This window comes from Salvia splendens, chromosome 12, assembly GCF_004379255.2.
Source record: "Salvia splendens isolate huo1 chromosome 12, SspV2, whole genome shotgun sequence".
NCBI classification, from domain to species: Eukaryota; Viridiplantae; Streptophyta; class Magnoliopsida; order Lamiales; family Lamiaceae; genus Salvia; species Salvia splendens.
The window spans coordinates 23,127,207-23,149,501 of NC_056043.1; the positions used below are offsets into that span (position 1 = coordinate 23,127,207).

At 38.2% G+C, this 22,295-nt stretch overlaps 2 protein-coding genes across 2 annotated transcripts; both read left to right on the forward strand.

Annotated features, from left to right (window-relative positions):
• The first annotated feature begins 276 nt into the window (after nucleotides 1-276).
• On the forward strand, nucleotides 277-3,903 carry LOC121759501 (beta-1,3-galactosyltransferase 7-like). Its single transcript, XM_042155103.1, has 11 exons — nucleotides 277-627; nucleotides 711-810; nucleotides 998-1,059; nucleotides 1,133-1,326; nucleotides 1,388-1,451; nucleotides 1,899-1,971; nucleotides 2,054-2,174; nucleotides 2,265-2,352; nucleotides 2,440-2,565; nucleotides 2,884-2,993; nucleotides 3,298-3,903. Exons 1-11 carry the CDS (start codon nucleotides 539-541, stop codon nucleotides 3,444-3,446), a joined length of 1,176 nt encoding a protein of 391 aa, XP_042011037.1. The 5' UTR covers nucleotides 277-538; the 3' UTR covers nucleotides 3,447-3,903.
• Nucleotides 3,904-13,819: 9,916 nt separating this feature from the next.
• On the forward strand, nucleotides 13,820-21,764 carry LOC121759115 (mitogen-activated protein kinase kinase kinase 1-like). Its single transcript, XM_042154612.1, has 9 exons — nucleotides 13,820-15,068; nucleotides 16,692-16,776; nucleotides 16,898-16,960; nucleotides 17,121-17,278; nucleotides 18,455-18,527; nucleotides 19,276-19,335; nucleotides 19,926-20,030; nucleotides 20,588-20,793; nucleotides 21,484-21,764. Exons 1-8 carry the CDS (start codon nucleotides 14,062-14,064, stop codon nucleotides 20,783-20,785), a joined length of 1,749 nt encoding a protein of 582 aa, XP_042010546.1. The 5' UTR covers nucleotides 13,820-14,061; the 3' UTR covers nucleotides 20,786-20,793; nucleotides 21,484-21,764.
• Nucleotides 21,765-22,295: the final 531 nt, after the last annotated feature.

The window sequence follows — 22,295 nt, forward strand, 5'->3', positions numbered from 1 at the left end:
CTGCTCGCTGGCACGGACGTGAGCGCCGTGCCAGCGGCGAGAGTGCAATGGCGGACAGCAGGTGCCGTGCCGCTGACACGGACGGATGGACGTCGTCCATCCACGCGCGCCGTGCCAGCAGCGAGAGTGCAATGGCGGACAGTAGGTGCCGTGCCACTGACACGGACGGATGGACGTCGTCCTTCAACCGCGTGGATGCACTAAGAATTAAGATGGAATCAAATAATTAGAATCAATAAATTAACAAATTTGACAAATCACAACCACATGGAAACACCCAATGAATTTCGGCCAAACCTCCGATATTTCATTCACCAAGTCCAAAGTCTAAACCGGCGTCAACAATTCAAATAATATATTTATTGCATATACAGATATACTATTGTCTTGTGATTTTATTCCCGAATTTCCATCAACATTCTTCTCCATTTTCTCGCAGCTCCATCGGCGCACGTCTCTCCGACAATCTCTGAGTTTATTTATCCCAGAATTCATTCCAATCCTGTGTTTTGTCTCTTCTCCATTTTCTCTTCTCGTGATGAAGAGTAAAACTGCCAAGGTTTCAGTGACATGGATTCCTATTTTCTCCATTTCTTTCTTCTTCATTGGCATGCTTTTCACCAACAAGTACGTCTTTGCTGCGACAAATCTTAATTTTCCTTTCCATAATTTTTTGGGATTTAGCTGTAACGGATTCTGTGTGCGTACAGATTTTGGGGTTCTTTGGAATCGAATAATCAGCTCATAACTCAGCAGAGAAGGGATCAAGAGCTGCAGATCGTCTCCGAGGATTGCAATACTAAGAAAAAGGTTCAATTTTTATACTGAATTTTTGATATTATTCATTTTTTTTTGTATTAGATGATTAGATCAGCTAAAGTTATATCTAGCTTTTCACAATCTGATTGCTAAAGCTCTTTTTGATTCAAATCTTCCCTTCTCTAGTTTTTTGTGAAATTATGTTCAATTAATTGTATGAATTTATGTACATCTGTAGAAGGAAGAAGATAATGACAATGATGTAATGAAGGAGGTTTATAAAACACATGAAGCAATCCAGTGAGCCCCCTTCCCTAATATTACAAGTAATAGACCTAAGTGATGGTCGAATCTCAATGTGAGGTCGTTTCAGGGGATTAGACAAGTCGATTTCAATGCTCCAGATGGAGCTATCTGCCTCTAGAAGTGTGAGTAGAGGTGATGGCCTGATCCCAACTGCAAATCAACAGCCTGTCAGGAAGAAGGCCTTCATGGTCATTGGTATAAACACAGCTTTCAGTAGCCGAAAAAGGCGTGATTCTGTCCGAGAGACTTGGATGCCTCGAGGTAACAATTACATATTCTTGTATTCTTCGAGAAACTGGTCTGAGATTACTTGTGTTTTCAGGTGATAAACTTCGCAGATTGGAAGAAGAGAAGGGGATTGTTGTGAGGTTTATGATTGGGCATAGGTATGCTGCTGCCATTCTTAAATTTGGAAACTTCTTCTTTGAATTTTCTTTCTGTATATGCTTCCTTAAAATCATTGCAATATTTATAGAATTACCTATTGATTTCATTGGCTCAAGCTATTTCCTCTTCATTTAATTCTAACCTTAACCTTGTCGATGTGAAGTGAGGTTAAGAAATGAAGTCCATTGATTACTATTCTTACCTAGGTTGTAATCCTAGATCACGAGTATCAAACAACTAAGTTATCTTTAAAGTTTTACTATGTTGACTTCACAAAAAAATAGTCACAGATTAGTCATTGTGAAGGGAGGGTATTGTTTGTAGTTGCTGAAGGAGATGAATGAAGTGCAATATTTAATCTTCGATCGTCTTTGTTTTTTCAAATGTGGGAAATTATTAAGTTGAAATGAACTAACGGGGAATCTCTGTGTTTTTGATTGATCCAGTGCAACTTCTAACAGCATATTAGATAGAGCTCTCGACTCTGAAGAAGCTCAACATAAGGACTTCCTGAGGCTGGTAAAAACATTTTTTTCCGGACACCCTCTTCTTTTCTCTTCTTGCTCCTTGGAAACCTTCTTCACATCATAAAATATTGCAGGAGCATGTTGAAGGATATCATGAGTTGTCGGCAAAAACAAAAATTTTCTTTGCCACTGCGGTTGCAAAGTGGGATGCTGATTTTTATGTCAAGGTGGACGATGATGTTCATCTTAATTTGGGTAAATGCTACCTACCGTTCCTCATTTCAGATAGTTCCTTCAAAATTCTTATCTTGCATTTGTGTGCTCATTAAGCTTTTGATCCCACAGGTACATTTGCTGCAACTCTTGCTCGTCATCGATCAAAACCCAGAGTCTACATCGGTTGTATGAAATCCGGACCTGTTTTAGCTCAGAAGTAATCTTTAAGACTCAATGAATTACTATTACCCTTTTTTCTCTCTTAATTTTGGATGTTTAATAACTGGATATGCTCATTATTCAGGTCGGTTAAGTACCACGAGCCTGAGTACTGGAAATTTGGAGAAGAGGGAAATAAATACTTCCGCCATGCAACAGGGCAGATTTATGCCATTTCAAAAGATTTGGCAACTTACATCTCGATTAACCAGTAAGAACCTCCTGCTACTGGTTTAACCTACTCACCTCTATTTCGTTTCATTTGAGTTATCAACGAGTGTATGTTACAAAGTTGGAGTAACAAAACATACATATTTTGAAACGAAACTGTTCATGTATACTCTTGATGCAGTTAGAAAGACCTAAAGTATTTTGCTGTCTTCTGAAGTTGAAGTTTTCATTTTTTCCTATATTTAGTATATAGATGCCGTGGTAAGCATTATGAAGATGTGTGGTTATGTATTCGAGCTTTAATTTTGCTTTCGAACTCTACAATGTAACACACACTGAAAAAAATTGCAATTTGTAGGCACATACTGCACAAGTATGCCAATGAAGATGTGTCACTTGGTTCTTGGTTTATCGGCCTTGAAGTCGAGCACATTGACGAGCGTAATATGTGCTGTGGTACTCCGCCAGGTATTAATTTCTTTAACTTCTCCTCTACATCTGGTATGTGAGAGCTTAATTTAGGTCGGATCTTCAAAATTACATATTTTGTGATTTTAACTGCATATAGTCAACCCCTCATAAGCGATAAGTTAACAAAACTATAGGAAATTGGAATTGAAGAAAATAAAATAAAAATGTAAGAAACTAATAGTGGGATGCAAAAAAATGTGAGAATTCTGTGTAATTTCAGACGAAAAAAGCTTCTCGACTAATAATGCCTCAAGACTTATATTCTATAGTTCGAACTGCAGTCACATTTGCTATTGTGCAGATTGTGAATGGAAAGCACAAGCAGGAAATGTGTGCATTGCCTCGTTCGACTGGAGCTGCAGTGGAATCTGCAAATCAGTAGAAAAGATCAAATTTGTCCACGAACGATGTGGCGAAGGAGAAGAAGCCCTTTGGCATGCTTTACTGTAGGATCTCTCAAAAGATAAAAAGAGAAAGGGAAATACACGTAGACTGTACAAGGCCCGTAGCAATGCTGACTTGCTGAGGCAGACAGAGAAATATCAATACCATGACCGCACAGTAAAATGTGTATAACAGGTTCTTTTCCCACTGAAGATATTTCTTTGAATATGTATAGACGAGGAGCAAATTTGAGTAGACGATGTTTCTTCTAGCCGGATTCTTTTTTCTTTTTCTTTTTTTGAAATGGGAGGTGAAATACATGTATACATTGTTTCGAGACTTGAGAGAGACACAGTCTTGTTGTTGATTATTAATTTAGTAGGGATACCGCCGGTTGTTTTCGCCATTCCAGTTGGTTGAAGTGGTGGTGGTGTTGTTACTCTATTTGTGGAAGCGCCATGGTTAGAATTTTCTTGCTTGTACGGCTGTAGTTTTGTTTAATGTAATTGTGGGTTTACCTATTCATCTACGTCTCTTTCACTACTTCTTCCATGTCCCTTTCCGTCTCTGCTTCTAAATTCGAATATTGACTCGCACATTCGAACAACTACGTCACGGTGGACTCGAACCCGAGACTTTTGGCATCAGACATTATCACTCTACTTTACCACTAGGTCAACTAACACACACGTGGAATCAATAATTTTGATTATCTAAAAGGAGGTTTAGAATACATTAGTGAGCGTCACTCTACCCTACTGTTAGGTCAACTCACACACACGTAGAATCAGTAATTTTGGTTATCTGAAATGAGGTTTAGAATACATTATTGAGCGTCAAAGTAATTCCTAAAGTTTCCATAAGATATCACAGCCATGATAAATTTATTGATAGTTGGTGAAATCAATATCCTAGGAGATCTCTTTTGCTGGAATTAATTTTCAACTTTTGTCTACTTTAGTTCACTTAAATGTAGCTCTGCTTAAACCCCTTTTTCCAGATAGTATTTGATGTCTACATTGCAGTACTTTGAATTAATCATTAGTCCCCTTAAATTGATACTCATTCTTACGTAACTTGTCTACTTTCAATTTATTTTAGTGCTAATAAACAGTGCATCGGGAAGATAAGTCCCTTCTTATGTTTTATGCTATCTTATTTTGCTTTCTAAAAGGATATCTCAAACAATATTTCCAAACACTTGATTTTTTGTGATACATGTCTTATATGGCTATGAGCTGGTACCAAACATGCTTATGATTGTGGCTATTTGGTCTTTATGTTCTTGCCCAAGACTTGGTGATTTTCATTTGAGATTATTGCCATTGTTTGGTTCATATGCTCCTATGGTTCAGGCATTCTATATCCTACTCATGTCAACATACTTGATTATTTCTTTCTTTATGTGTTGTAAGAGAGAGATTGTGGGAAGGATAAGATACACTACTCAATTAATTTATCACTCTTTCATGGATAACATATAAATTCATCCATGGATTAAGCACATATAAGTATATAAATGCTGAAAATGAAGCAATATCACATACTAATAACAATACATACAGAATGAGGCAAAGGCAACATAGCACATGTGTAAGTAGTGATAAAGTCAAAAATTGCCACTGTGATCATGTTAATTCATCCATAAATATATGTGGAAAACGAATAAATTTGAGTTGGATTTCCATCATGATGTCTAAGTGATAAGGGAAAAAGTGCTTACTTACCCACTACTTATGCAACTCAGTGCCCAAAAATTTCTCTTTTCGAAATCTACTAATTATATTACTACCATAAACTTAATGAGTATAATTAATTCATTATTATTAACACAACTACGTAATTTTATTGGTTCGTACTATATCTACACTTGAGTTGAATTCCAAACATACCTGCACCCAAAATACACGTTGGGTCATATTTTTTCATACAAAAGTTTTCAAGATTATAAATTTTTCTTATAAATGTTTGCTAAGCTTTATGTATTACTCCTATTTACTCAAGTTTAGACAAATCATCGAAGGAGATACGAGTCGATGAAATTACAACGTACTTTTGAGAGAGAACTAAAATAACACATGCTTATAATTTGTTATTAAAAGATTAAAAGTTACCTTTTTCATGTTGTCGTGGTTATATTAATAATTTTATCATTGATAATATTCTACCTGTCCCCTAAAAATATAAATGCATTTCTTTTTTTGTCCGTCCTAAAAAAATTAGAAGCTTACTATTTAGGAAAATTTCTCTCTTTAGAATGAGGTGTGACTCATTTTTTACCAACACGCTTTTCTTTCTATCTTTCAGTCTTTCTTACTTTATCAATTTTACATTAAACTTATACGATTTCAAAAACTCCTATTTTTAGGAGAGATGGAGGAAGTACTTAAAAGCTTTAATTATTGAAATAAGTTTTTTGAATAATATCAAGTTCAACCTTACACCTCATATATTTAATCAATGGTTGTATGGCTAATGTTGATTAAAAAGTTAAAAAAATAAAAAAATAGGATGCGGTTAATAAAAGACAGTAAAATATTTTAAGGAATTTTTATTAGATTAGATCATTAATTCTATTTACATCCAACTCTTAATATAGGGATATCTACCTTAACAAGAAAAGTAAATAATCTTTTTATTTTATAAACTTTGATTGAACTAGATTGATTTAATTTCTTCTTTTTTCTTGTTTTTTTTTTGTTGTAGCCTTGATTATTTCCTTCAATCAGACGTATCTCTTCATTCCAACAAAGCTTGTATAGACATATATATTGCAAACTACCAAATCATGGAGTATAAATTTTCACGAACTCATAAGACATTGAGAGCTTATAAGTTGTCTCAGACTCCTAGTTATAGAGAAAAAAAATCCTAATTATAGAGAGAACAATGGAGATAAATACAATTAGAAGAGTAAATATTAGAAATAACAAAATAATAATTATTTTTATAAATTAATTATATCTTATAAGAATTTATTTTAATTTTTTTGGAAAAATTATATAATTTGTTGGAACTTACTTTACGACTTATAAGTTGTTTAAGATTATATTTCAAAAGCTTATAAATTCTTTAAGTAAACAATCCATTACACTGGAAAGCACAACTTACTCTTTTAATTTGGGGCTTAAATTAGGTCAAGTAGCCTTAAAAATATATGATTATCCATACAAACATTGTTGTACTTATAATATGTAAACTAATCACTTGGTGCATAAATTAGATCATGTTAAGATCTGATTAACAAAAAGCCATTTTTTCTATATAGTAGTATCATATAGTAATAGTAGTAGTCATGTTTTGTCTTCTAGAAACACATTACTGTTATACTGTACCTATTTGGCTATTTGTATGAACTCATAATTCAACTAAAAAACGCGTTTCTGATCATTTTAAGAGCATCCACATCCGTGTTCTTGCCAACGAGCACGGATGTGGGTTCAGATCCACTTTTACTCCATACTCTTAGGCAAGAACACAACACCCACATCCGTGCTCTTCCGCGAGGACATGCTCAAGGGTACCACCATTCTATTATTCAATTTAAATAAAAACATTTCCACAATATTAAAATGCATTAAAAATAACCGGAATAATATTACAAATTACAAAAAAATTAAAAATTACATAATTAAAATCGTAAAAATTAAATTTTTCTTCATTAAAGTCTTAAAAATTAAAAATTACATAATTTAAATCATAAAAATTAAAAATTACATAATTAAATTCATAAAATTATAAAAGCCCACTACTCGTGGCCGAATTTCACCCAAATGAATGATGAATGTGTGTATTTATAGATGATTTTGGGATTAAATTTTTTTTAAAAAATTTAAAAAAAAAAATTCAAAAAAATGGTAATAAAATCTGTATATTTTTGGGAATCCAAAAATATATATATTTTAATTTTTGGTATTATTTTCAATTTTTTAAAAAAAGAAAAAAGAAAATGCCAACGGCCAATAGAAACGCGCCACGTCGCCCTGCTCGCTGGCACGGACGGACGGACATCAGTGTGCTCTCCGTTGTGGATGCTCTAATGGATGGCTCATAATTTCAAGGCTCAAACTTTTACTTAGGTCATTTTGTAGATAAAGGGGTGTTCGGTTTGCAAGATTGTATCCGTGATCAAATTTGTAGTATGTTGGTTCATGAGATTCAACACCACAACTCAATCCTAGATTGATAATTATGGAATAATTAGTCATAGCTAACCCCCTATGACTAAAATAATCTCACAACTCAATCCTAGATTATATCTTGATATTATCTTATCTTGGAAACCGAACACCAATAAAAATACTACTAGTACTACTACAAATGCGCTATATTAGGGGTGGAAGTGTGTAGATTTAATACGGGTGTGAAAAGAGTTAATTAAGCAATATAGTCAAATTTAACGAGAGAATTAAGAAACGAAATAGTAATCCATATTAAACTAGGGAGACATATTACTAGAATTTATCCATTTTAAAACCTACTATCTACTAGTACTAATTAGCCAATTATATAAAAAATCAAAGAAAAAATAGAGTTGGATAATCGGATGTGGGAGACAGCAAAAGTTCACTAGTAAGAGCAATCGTGATTGGTTAATGGATGGATGGACCACTTTCATTTTTAAGCAACCTTTCTCTCATTCTCTCTCACACACATATTGCCTATATATAGGTGCTCATGCATGCAACCAAATATCAACAATCATGGCTTCAAACAAATTTATTTCTCTACTCTTCTTTATAGTTTTGTTTGCGGCAATATGTTCCGCCGCCCGACTTGGTTTGGGTGTCGAAGTTGGTGTCTACGGCGGCGGTGGAGGCGGAGGCGGAGGTGAAGGAGGCGGCGGCGGCGGAGCTGCCGCTGGTCATGGCTACGCTGGTGGTGCCGGAAGTGGTGGCGGCGGTGGTGCTGGGGAGCATGGCGCTGGAGGAGGCGGCGGCGGCGGCACTGGCGGCGGCGGTGGTTCTGCTTCTGCTGGAGGGGGTTATGCTGGTGGCAGTGGGGAAGGGCACGGAGCGGGTGGAGGATACGGCGGTGGGGCTGGTGGAGCGCATGGCGGCGGCGGAGGCTCAGGCGGCGGCGGTGGTGGTGGTGGTGCGGCGGCCGGTGGAGGACATGCCGGTGGATATGGGGGAGGGGAAGGAGGTGGGGAAGGGAGCGGCAGTGGAGGAGGAGGTGCTGGAGGCTACGGTGGTGGCGGGGGTCATGGTGGCGGTGGTGGAGGTGCGAGCGCCGGAGGGGAAGGAAGCGCCTCGGGTTCGGGATATGGAAGTGGTGGAGGTGCTGGTGCTGGTGGTGGTGCAGGAGGTGCCCATGGTGGAGGATATGGTGGAGGTGAAGGAGGCGGTGGTGGTGGCGGTGGCGGTAGTGCTTCCGCGGGTGGGGGGCATGCCGGCGGATATGGTGGCGGCGCTGGGGGAGGTGAAGGTGGTGGTCAGGGTGGCTATGCCCCTTGATCAAGAAAGCCTTATAATATGAAAACCAAGAATATATAATTCATATTTTAAATGTTGTAATGCGCTTAAGTAGGTGCATGTAAATCGTTATGTCGTTAACTACCAAGATTAAAACTCCTATGGTGGAGATGTAATTTGTGATTGACTAAGTTTTATTTCACCAATGTTTATAAAATGTTGTCGCACAAATACTTAATTGTAACTGCCGTGCACTACTATATTCTGATTATTGATTATGAGTAGTATATTCTTATTTAGGCTCTAAATTAGGGATGTCAATTGGGCTAATATATAACTTGCTCGGGTTCGAGACAATTCACTCAGGTTGTCGGAGTATTTAGATGCGGGTTATTCGGGTTGTGAATTTTTTAGGTTATAAATTTTCGGCCCTAACCCTAAATCTTCGGGTTCCAAACTAACTCACGGGCTATTCAAGTCAAAAGTGATCTTATACGTTACTTTCTATCCAATCCAATATTCTAACTTATTAAAAAATGGATTGTCGCAAATAAGTAGTATTATCAAAATACATAAACATGTCGCTTAATTAATAGCACACGTGAATCTGACTACAATTAAATGGAAATCATGCATTCCATATAACTAATCTTCAATTTGAGAGAGAAGACATAATTACCATATAAACTTCATATCAATGTTGTGTTTAATATTGATATTACCATGTATTCTTCATATAAGTATATAACCCAAAATTTTAATTATATTTTTATTTTAAATGCTCAACCCATGTGCTAACCCGCCGACCCGAACGGGTCAGCCCGTGTAGCCCGCTTCTAAATTTGGATTGCAATTTTCCTGCCCTAACCCTAAGATTTTACCGGGTTATTCGGGTCAACCCGCGAATTTCGAGCTATATATTGACATCCCTACTCTAAATCATAACCTAAGTTGGAAGGTTTATACTAATCATAGTTTGCGATCTGAATTTCTACGTAATGTAGGCAATCACAAGCGGCATCATTGTAGAATTATTAAAAATCTGAGAAGAAAAAGACGCATATAGATTGATAGCTAACTATCACTATGTGAAAATTATCATTGAAGTGAACATGTAATTCCATGTGTGAAATAAGAGACATATCATGTATAAAGTCGGCAGTGGGAGTGGGGATTATCAGCTTATGCATTTATTAACTTGACATATAATTCATGCCATTAGTAGTGGACGATAAAATTTTAAGCTCTACAACATTACAACATCCACGGTGGGGTGCCCTATAGCATGCCCTATAGAGCGCCATATCAGCATTTTATCCTCCTACCCATCCATTTGTAGTAGGACGCCCTATAGTCTGCCCTATAGTTTTAACTACTTTTTTATATTTAATTTTTATGTTTACAAATATGTCAAGCAAAATAAATAAAAAAGCACCACAATTTAAAGGCAAATCCTACATTTACTTAATTAAAAAAAATTACAAGAGTGGAAATAAAAACTAGTGCACTACAGATAAAAAGGCTGGTCTAAAGCATTCCCAACTGGCGCTGGAGAGCATCGATCATCTTCTTGAGGTATTGGGCTTCATTCGGGTCGTCGCACTGCTTGAGGGCGTTGTGCGTGTCCAACAACGTCCTCTGCGTGGCGACCCTCATCAAGTACCCATAGGCATGTGCCGTAGCCGAAGTCGGGGCCGGGGTCGGAGTCGGGGTCGGGGCCAGGGTCTGTGAGGTTGTCGCCTTCGCCTTGCCCTTGTTCTTCGCAGCTTTGTTGCCAATGGGACACCGGGAGGACATCGGTGTGCCGAAGCTCTCATCCTCGTACATCGGCTGGTTGAGGTCCATCGGAGGCGCGCCGCTGTCGCTGCTCGTATAATCACTAGTAGCTGTGTTCTTCGTCCTCTTCGACGCAAACAATATGGGCATAATCCCTCCTCAGAAGTTCGGCTTGTCCTTCACGAGGAGCCAGACGGAGTAGTGCTTAAACTCGCCGTACATTAATAAGTACTACGCCAACGCCTTATCACGTACATCGGACAAACTCTCGCCGCTGCCCTGCTCCCTCAAGCACCTCATGTACTCCGCCGAGAACCAGTTGAGTTGCTTCTTCACCTGATCCCGGTGCTTGCGGAGCTGCTCCCTCCGCCGCTTGTACGAGGCCGCCGACTTGTTTGCATTGTAGCGCTCTATGATGCGTTCCCAGTACGCGATTTGTCGTTTGTTGTTGGCAAACACCAGGTCCTCTGAAATATCAACCCAATACCTCGTCAGAAGAACGGTAACTTCGGGGTTGTAGTTCGTCCTCCCTGGGGCAAATTCTTCATTGTTCTCGGGAGGCGGCAACTTGTGGGCTCTGCATTTGGTTCTCTTCTTCCTTCCCTTGGGGGCGGAGGCCGAGGCGGGGGCGCGGGCGAGGGACGACTCCATGTCGGACAACCCGTACAAATCGGTGCTGAAATCCGGATCGTACTAGGTGTTGGCCTCCCAGTTGGACTCGATGGAACCCGGTGTATCGAAGGGCCGGTATTCGTCAGGGTCTGTGCCCGGCCACCGTGCACCACTGCCGAACATCGGCAATCCGTCAGGACTATTCAGATTTGGGAAATCACCCGGATTCATTATTTAAATAGAGGAAGAGAAGATAGTAGAGTGAAATAGAAGTTGGAAAGTGTGGTATACATATAGTAGATTTTAGAAGAAATAAAATTAAAAAAAAAAGAAAACGCGTTGCATCGTCCGCAGTATCGTCCGCGGGACCCTTAATGGGGCAGACGATACCGCGGACGATGAGTGTTCCGAGGTTATCGTCCGCGGATGAAGCATAGGGCGCGGACGATAGGTTTCATATCGTCCGTGGAGCTACAATGGAGAACGAAGGGGCGGACGATGCATCAGGCGGGCTATTCGTCCGCCCATGGCGGATGCTCTTATATGTTGGCAACCCGAAAAAACATTTCAATGCTTTCTAATCGACACTTTGCAATCAAAATACAAGGCAATACTTTTACATGTAAATTAAAAAAATAGTCATACCACTAGTTTTTGGAATTTGTGTAATTTTCTCAACCTGGCTCTTCATATTTTGCATGTAAATTTAAAAAATAGTCAAACATATTTTGTTACTTTATTAGTATTTATTATGTATTTTAAATAATACTCTTTTTCAATATTTTAAAAAACTGAACATGATTGGCTAATTCGACTGGAAAAGGTAAGCAGTCTTTGCCCATCTTGGCTTCATTAATATTTCTACGAATTGGTAGAAGGATGGGGATCTTTTGCTGTGAACAAATGCATTCTGCTGCTGATCCACGCAAATAATTAAAATAATCAAATAAATTAAATTAATTAAATGTATATTATTTTATTTAAATGAGAAACAACAGTCCATACTGTGCATTTGTGCACAGAGGATTCCCTCCTATTGGTCGAAGGTGGCACTAATAAGTAGGCAGCAGAAGTTGTATTTACTTCATAAACCTATCTTAAATAAGAATAATTGCTGACGTTGGCGGACAATTTCATGACACACCATATATGTTGTCAGCATTATACGACACATTCGTCGATATAGTAATCTTTTAATAGAATAAGGTCATAAAAAGCGTTTGTAGAAACACAGGTTAGTGTTAGTAGTAGTAGTATTAGTAATTTTTAATCATCAAATTAGTCGAGGAACATTTTCAATAATTAATCCCTCACATTCGAAATTTGTCAGTACTGTTATGAAAGTCCTAATATAAATTAAGATATGTAACACTAGTTGTAAAAAATATGTTTGGTGCGAGTTTTGATATTGGTTTGAAATATTTCTACTTTTGACTACGATTTTGCTTCCCCTTGAAAAAGAGAGACTACTTTGCTCTTTTTCTTAGTCAAAGTTGGTAATATATAAATAAACTTAATTGATTCAATAATTACATTGGAGGAATCTAAGGAGGTGTTTGGCTTATCTCGTAGCTCTCAAAAAACTCAACTAAAATGGCCCTTCAAAATACTATTCAGAAGATATATTTGAATTTTGTGTATACTATTTTATATTGAAAACCATTGTATGTAATGCATGTACTAATATGCACTACTATCAAAAAATCTAGTGCCTGAAAAACTATATAAACAGATTAATAAGTAATTTTCTAAGACCGCCACTAAAATTTCACTCTTCAAGACTATAGTTATGATTTGAAATACTTGTTGTACTTTGGAAATTTTATTTACTCCCATAATCAAGTTTTAATTGGCTCATCTCGATGTTTTTAAATTATATTCACAATGTGTTGGTAGTATTTTTTGGTGGTGGGCATCTTTCACTAAATTTTTTAGAAAATGATGTACAGCGACCCCCACTAACTAAAAAGATCAACTTTAAGAAAAAGAGAGATCAATTCAAACTTTTTGATGAATATTAAAAGCTACTAGTACTTATTAAAATCACAAAATATGATCAAGTTTATATGAGTCCTCATTTTATTAAAATGACTAAATTTGATCATCATAGGAAAAAAAATTAAAAATGATAACTATGTATTTGACTAAATTTTATTATTTAAATAACTTACTTCATTATTATGATAATATATGTCAAAATATGATAGACAAATTCATTTTAGTACTTACGGTAACGACTAACGAGTAAAAATACAAAGAATTATCTAGCTATCTAGTACTCCCTCCGTCCCGGGCTACTCGCTCATTTCCTTTTCGGCTCGGAGATTAAGGAATGAGTGTATAGGAAAGTCAAAAATGACGGCTGTAGGTGAAATTTTTTACTAAAAATGGAAAGAGTGCAAGTAACTTGGGACGCCCAAAAAGGAAATAAGTGCGAGTAGTGCGGGACGGAGGGAGTACTACGAATTAAGGTACATGGAGTCGTGCCATAAATTGAGACATTCAAATTTGTTCAAGTATATCGTCACCCCAAATATATACTGCGTACGCAATAAAGTCTCGAATTTATTGCAAAATAATGTAATTTTCCGATTATTAATTATCTTTCCCGGGAAAATATAAAGTTTAGCTGGAAATATTCAGTTCAATGCACCGCATTTGCACCACATGTTTTTTTATTCTTTCTCTCTGACACACACACACACACTTCACACACACTGTTTCCGGCTTCTGCTCGAAGCCGAAAAATTAGCTTAATTTGACGAAATTCGAGTAATTATTGAAGATCAGAGACGAGGAATTAAGTTCGAAATCGAATCAAATCACTGGAAAGGAGCTGAGATTTCTTATTAACCGTTTAATGGATTTTGCTTGGGCTGATGAAAATGCATCGATTTCCGAAGCTCTTCTCCCATAGGTCGGAGCCGAGCAACTCCAGCCGCCGCCCAGCGAAGCCGAAGAGGCTTGAGCGGTGCAACGCACTCAGGAATGCCAGCTACGACTTCTCTCTCTCTGGTTCATCTTCGTCATCGTCGCACTCGCCGGAGGAGTCTCAGCGCGCGAGCTCCTTGGATTTGTACGGCGGGAAGACGACGAGCTTCCGTGTGGATGGGACCGAGGGAGAATTTCAAGTTATCTGTGAAGCGTTTGGTTTTTCCGGTATAGACGACTTCGCTATATCGCAGGAGGAATATGAGGCGATGAAGGTTGGGGGTATGATTAGTAAGAAATTGGAGACCTTGTATCAGGAAACGGAGGTTGATTGTGTTAAATATTCTTATGCTAACGGTAATATTAGGGCAATTGATGGGATTAATCGGAAAATGGGGGGTTTTCCTGTTGGGGATTTAGAGAATAGTCTTGGCGTAGCTAGTAAGCAATTGGGGGTTACTTGTGATTTTGATTATGCGAACAAGTGCAGGGGTGTTTCTGAGCCATCAAAACGATTAGAGGATGGTGTAAATTTTGTTCATAGATTAAGTGTGAGATCAAAAGCTTCTCGTATAAATGGTATTAAGGGCTCACGGCCAACTATAGTGGTGCCCGATTGGGATGCATCGACAGGATTTCTGCAGGAGCGTGATCCATGTATTCCTAAGTTCCAAAGCAGGTTCTTTTTGAATAATGAAGAGACTGAGGTAGTTGGTCCGGATAGGAGTGAGCAGGAGAAGGTTGCGAGGGTTGGGCTGATGACAACGGAAGAAAACCGTGCATTATCAGAGTCGTGCTCTTTCTCTTCAAATGAGGATGATTCCTCAAGTTCCGTGACTGAACCTATGTCTAGCATTTCATCTAATGAAAGACATGGACGTGTTATTCATGACTGGCAGAAGGGTGAGCTTTTGGGACGTGGAACATTTGGATCTGTATATGAAGGAATTGCGGAGTAAGTACTTTATTTGAGTGTTGTTATTGAATTTCTAGTACTTGGAGTATATATTGTCATGTGTATGTTTTTTGAGCAGCTAAGTGCGCTGCTGTTGAATGGTAGACTTTGGGTATCCATTGACTGTGGAATTAGCAATGGGTGTAGTTTTAGGAGGATCTTGAAGTTAACCTGAATTTACTTAAAGAGAGACCTAAATAATAATAATAAAAATAAAAATAAATTAGTGGTAAATCGTTAGTCTTTGCTAGCTAGCAGGAGTAGTTGACATAAGTATTTGCTTATAACCTGCCAGTTAATACTCTCAATAATCTCTGCCAGTTCTATGAACATGATAATGGACTGCTCATGCTGATAATTTGGAGCTCTGTAAGGGCATCCACTATAGGGCGAATACTTCCAATAGCCCCGTCCCCTTTTTTGTCCACAACCCCAGTTTATTTGTCCGCGCCCACAAAAAAATGTCCGCAGCTATAAGGTGGACACTTCCAATAGCCCCAAAATTTTTAGCCACTTTTCATTTTATTATTTTTTCGTTAACTTTAAATCAATTATAATTAAAAGTATCGAAATGTAAATAATTAGAAAACGAGTTAATTGAGACCGAATATTCGTTGTATTGGAAACGGTAAAATTATACAACGAACATTTAAAAACAATACAAATAAAAACGTCGCCACCGTCTACTCGGTGGCGGAGTCGGATTCCTCCTCTTCTCCGCCGCCTCCCCCGCTGCCGCCGGCCGCCCCTGCCAAATCCTCATCAGACAAGCCTAGCAGGCGCTGGAACCGACTTATGAGTTTCCAGTATATACCCTTGATGACCGGGTCGGTTGCGGTCTCGTAGAAACGGCAGTTTTCCTGCAGTTGTTTCCTCAACTGCACATCTAGGTTCTCCCTCAAGACCTCGTGGGGACCAGGGGCCATGGGTTGCGGTATAGGGGCAGGATGCGGGATGCGCGATCCAGACGCGGCCGACGATACGCGGGAGGAACTTCTAGCCACTCTAGCGCTTCGGATAGAGGCATGTTGTCCCGGAGGGCGTGGGCGCCTAGAGTGTGTAGCGGATGGCTCTTCGGTTTGCTCGTCGTTGAGGTCAAATGATTACGAGCCGTTGCCGCTGCTGTAGTCCCCGGCTATGTTGTGTCTAGTACGCTTCGCCCCAGGAGCTCCTGCCCGCTCTTGCGCACGGATTGCCTTGAATTTCGGATAGTGCTCGAGAACAAGATACTCCTCCCACATGGTGAACTTCGGCTCGACCTCCACGACTGAGATGGAGGAGGAGTTGGACTCGACCCCCACGGAGAGGGAGTTTGACTCCAACCCCAAGGCTGGGAAGGATAGCCGCCATATCCCGATTCGTTAGTGCCGAGTGATTCGTCGTCTCCACCGTGCATTTTTTGAGAATGAAAGTGTAGAGAGTGAATTAATGGAGAATGTTTGAAAATGGTGTAAAATGGGTGGTGGAGGAGTGGTATTTATAATATAATTTTCGAAAATAATTAAAAAAAAAAATCGGTGGGCCGGCCGGCATGCCGCCCCCCCCCCCTATAGTGGATGCCCTAATATGTACAATGAAACTGAATTTGGGCAAGAAGTAATTTAGTTAGTTTCTATGATACAGTGGCGGATTCTTTTTTGCTGTAAAGGAGGTGTCTTTGCTTGATCAAGGAGAGGACGGGAAGCAATGTGTATTCCAACTTGAACAGGTCTAGCAGTCTTATAATGATGCTTGTTTATTAACCACCTTTGTAAAATTGACCATTGCAGAAGTTACTTTTTTGTATGTTCCAACACTTCTGATCTTCTAGTTCCTCTTAATCTGTTCAGGAAATCGCTCTTCTTAGTCAATTTGAACATGAGAACATCGTACGGTATTATGGGACAGAGAAGGTACCATTTGCTGAAATATTTCTACCCAGCTTTATTTGTGCTAGTTTTGTCCTATTTCTCTAATTCATTATGGATTCTCCACAGTACCGTCTGCTTCCTTCTTTGTCTATCACTATGCATTATCCCAAGTTTTATTATTTTCCTATTTTCTGTAAAGTAGAAGGGATCACATCTCTGTATTTTTCTCGAGCTGGTCACACAAGGCTCCCTTTTGAGACTTTACCTGAAATATGATCTTCGAGTGCCTCAAGTCTCCGGTTATACACGGCAGATTCTACATGGTTTGAAGTATCTGCATGACAGAGATGTCATCCACAGGTGATGAAATCAGACTTTTTTTGGTATTTACTCTTCAACTCTGCTTTCTTTTAGTTACAGCATACACTTGTTATTACATAAATCGTCTGACTTGCAGCATTAACTATTCTTTGTGTAAATATCCTTACATAACCTTTTCTTTAAAAAGATGGATCCAACCTAGTCCCATGACTTTTATCTAAGGCTTCACAATAGTTATAGTACGACTACTTCCTATATTAAGGGAGCTTTATTCGTGGGCAATCTCATCCACTGGGTGGTGAGGCTGATGCCCACTTAATCACTTATGTGTGGCTGTCTGTTTACTTTAGTGTAGGTTTCTCTGTATGAAATACCTGACACATCAGTCATGCTTATATGAAGAGTATGCCATGCTTGAGGCTTGTGAAAAAGTGTTTTTTTTTGGTTATGATGTTGTTTTCCCACAATGTCACCCCCTTCTGAAACTTCCAGTTTTCAGTCCACATTCATATGTATCTTTTGGATCATGATCATGTCAAATGATGCTTCCTTTGAATTGCCTGATCTCCATGATGATGCATGATGCATACCTTTTTGGGGACAGGAGAGGTAGTAATATTCTTTGACCTTATTTATCACTCCCTATCTTCTACCCTTGCTGAATATTAGGTTAGTATCATTCCCGTACTTTAGGTCCAAAACTCCAAATTCTTATGGGTATCTTCACCTGGAGTCTTGGATAGAATCATTTCATCTAAGCTTCTGTCTTATCTTTCAGTGTATTAAGTGTGTCAACTTGTGCAATAGAACACTCCTTTGTTACTGGACGTTCTTGTTGGCATATTTAAATTTGGTAAAAGCTGAATAATATTTTAATACATGTACTGCACCTGTCTGCCATGTTTAAGGGTCATTTACCGCTACTATAAGATTTGTCTAACTTCTCTAGGATAAATAAGAGCTGACTCGGAAAGCTATCCATATAGATGAAATCCCAGGGGGGGGGGACTATTTAAAAACAAGATGGTAAAACAATTTAGGTGCTCTAGTAATGTGCATTTTGATAGGATATATGTCCCACAGTGCCTAGATTTTGAATTCTCTTCTTTCAACTGACTTGCACTCACCATAGCAAAGTTAAGGGATTCGTTTTCTTTTTTTTAACCGACTTAGAAATGTTAATTTTTTCTTATCTTTCTGTCTTGCATATTGCAGAGATATAAAATGTGCAAATATATTGGTGCACACAAATGGTTTAGTGAAGCTTGCTGATTTTGGTCTTGCTAAGGTAATCTCTTATTTTCCATTTATAAATATATATGCAATATAAAATTATATGCATATGTCGCACAATGCTTTCGTAATTTCATATCTTGCAAATGGTTTGGTAAATTATACTTCCTTCGTCCCCCATTAATTGACACCAATTTCCTTTTACGTCCGGCTCCAATTAATTGGCACCCTTACCTTTCACTACTTTTGGTAATGGACCCCACATTCCACTAACTCATTCCACTCACATTTTATTATAAAATTAATACTCCCTCCGTTTTTTAAAAATAGGGACATTTGAAACGGCACTGAGGGAGAGAAAAATTGGTAAAGTACGAGAGAGGGAGAAAAAAGTTGGTAAAATAGGAGAGGGAGAGAAAAAAGTGATGGAATTAATGTTAGTGGATTATGGGCCCACTTTAAGTTGTTAATTGTAGTGGTATAAGTGGTAAATAAATTGATGTATAGGGGTGTAAAGATTTCCTAAAATAGAAAGTTGCTATTTTTAAAGAACGTACTAAAATGGAAAGGGTTGCTATTTTTAAAAAACGGAGGGAGTATATAAAAGTAGGACCCCACATCCACTAACTTTTTACACTTACTTTCCACTATATTTCTTAAAACTTATGCCAAGTCAAACGGTGCCAATTAATGGGGGACAAATGGAGTATGCATATTTCGCACAATGCTTTCATAATTTCATATCATGCAAATGGTTTGGTGTATAATATTGTTGTGTGTCTTGTGATTATTTAATTGTGCAGGCTGCCAAGTTGAATGATGTGAAGTCTTGCAAGGGGACTGCATTTTGGATGGCTCCCGAGGTCACTATTATGCTCGTTTAGATGTTGACTTGTTTGATATTCTTAGGGGGTGTTTACGTTGGGTGTTAGCTTAAACAGATAAAATAAAGCACAAGGCCTATAGGCAATCCACCATATACTTTGATGGATTTAACAATTTTGTGTTTGTTTGATCATGTAATCCCTCAAATCCTCAACCTTATGTGCTGTCAATTAGGTGGTGTATACCTTGGATGATTGGATATATAGATCAAAATAATAGAGGCTAATTTTCTTGATTAACAATATAGGCTACTTTACCATTTACCATTAATCAATCAGACAAGTAAATGCACCCTTTATATATCATCCAAAGTAAACACCCCCTTATGAAATGTAGTTCGAACATAATACATGTGGAGCAACTAATACTTCGAATTGTTGAAATGTAAGTCTGTTCAAGGGTAAGAGTTTGTGTTTCTTTAAGAACAATAACTTATTTGAAGGTGTTGCATATGAAAAACCTATCTAATGTAATTTGATGTTTTGGTTGAAATTGTTTCTTTCTGTTATCTATGTTGGGGAATGGAATGTTGATTACATCTACTTAATAGCTTCTTGTGCTGCTGCAGGTTGTTCGTAGCAAGGGCTATGGGCTTGCAGCAGATATATGGAGTCTCGGATGCACGGTGTTGGAGATGTTGACCAGACGTTTTCCATATTTTGGTTTAGAATATGTAAGTGAAAGAATTTACTGTTTTAGACTTTCTAAATGACTTTAATGTTTCTTCTGCTAAGATAATTTGTCAGTTGTGTTATTTACAATAATTCTGACTCTGAATCTTTGGTGAGTTTCTCATATTTATTTCAACTTGGGCCCAATCGATCATGTGCAGAGTGTTCTAGACACGATTTTCCTGACATTATTGACCAGTTGATTTATTTGAGAAATTGACATTTTCATTGTAAATACTCTAGTAAAGGAGACTGCTACATGAGAAGAGAAATACTATCACCAAGTACCTCATGAATAAATTTTGTTTAGTTGTCCAAGACTACGAACTTATATTGTTTCTCATGATTGCTTATCCAAGTGGGATAAAATATTTTGATAGCTATTAACTATGGCACTCGGCTTATTACTTGAAGCTCATTTTTTCAGCCATCTTGCTATCAGAGGACACTATTACATTTTGCAGAAATAGTTGTAGGAAGTTTGTGCATGTGATCAGATCACATTGATGATATCCCACTCATGACGCAGGACATTGATAATCGTTCTCTCTGATGACAGATGACAGCATTATACAAGATAGGACAGGGAGTGAGACCTGATGTCCCCGATACTCTTTCAAGTGATGCGCAGGATTTCATACTTCAATGCCTACAGATCGACCCAAGCTTGCGGCCAACAGCTGCTGAGCTCCTGGACCACCCCTTTGTGAAGCGGCCGCTTTCATCATCTGCTCACAGCTTTGGCTGGCTGTTCTGAAATTTGAGGTAAGCAGCACAAACATTACTCCCAATTTTGAGTTCCAGTGTTGGCTGATGCAATATATGAATGATGAATCCCCATCTCCATCAAAACCACACCACAACACTTTATATTACTCCCTCCGTCTCATAATAGATGTCGCACTTTCCTTTTTAGTTTGTCCCACAAAAGATGTCACATTTCCTTTTTTGAAAAAAGTTCTCTCACATTAATTTAAATATACTACTCCCTCCGTCCCTGAAAATTTGTCACCTATTTCCTTTTTCGTCCGTCCCTAAAAATTTATCACCTTTCACTTTTACCATTTTTGGTAGTGGACCCTACATTCCACTAACTCATTCGCACTCACATTTTATTATAAAACTAATATATAAAAGTAGGACCCACATGCCACCAACTTTTTCAACCCACTTTCTATTACATTTATTAAAACCCGTGCCGGGTCAAATGGTGACGAATTTTGGGGGACGGAGGGAGTATTTTCTGTTCCCATCTAACATACAAAATAACATCACCTAAAATCTCGTGCCATTCCCCAAGTGTGCCATCTATTATGAGACGGAGGGAGTATAAATTATCTATAATGATGAACTACTAGATGCTCCTCGCTTCACTTGTTAACGCACTAAATGATTCGAATTTGTTCTTTTTGTCATTCTTCTCTTGTTGTCATGGTTCGTTTTTTCTCCTTGCAGGACCATAGTGTGGTGTGTATGTACTGCAAACCTGAGGATTTCACATCATACTAAGAATATAAGGCTCGAGAGTTAGCATTCTTCGATTATTTCAATACATTTTGATTTTTCCAGATAGGAGCTCATTTTTTGTAATGTGTATTCATGCTCTCTCTTTTTTCTGTTGATTCTGATTGTTATGTAGTGTTGTAGTGTGTGATCTTGTAATTAGTAGGATGTATGTAAATGTTAATGATGCTTCTTTTCTTTCATGATTTGCCCGAAGTTTCTGTTCAGGTAAACTGACATCTGTTGTTGCAGACAACCAGTCATTATTTCAAGAATGTACACTTCATCTCTCTGGTTGAAATTTCCGAAAACTTTCCTGGAAAGAGCCCAACCCAAATTTGTCTGATATTTCATCTATATATTTGTAGTTAATTGATTAATTTAAATGACTTTTTGAAACACACCAATGCTATTGGTGTTTCTCACATTTACATAATGCAAATCAGTTAGGTGTCCTACATCTGCACAGGCGAAATACGAAGGCCTAGCTAGCAGAGTCGAAGCTGCAGCGCCACAGATTTCTTAGCCTGAGTGCCCATATTTCTTTCTGTAGCTCCTGGTCGCGGCTAGCTTCCTTCGCACCTGCAATGATCATAACGAGTTCGAGAGAGTGAGGCCAAATGCAGAGTAATTAACATATTGGCAAGCTACAAATGAATGATCGAACAAGAAAATTCCATAACTGCTGCTTCAACAAGACTGCAAGCACTATGAAACAAGATGATGCTTATGGCAGAAGCAGAAACTAAAGAAACACAGCAAAA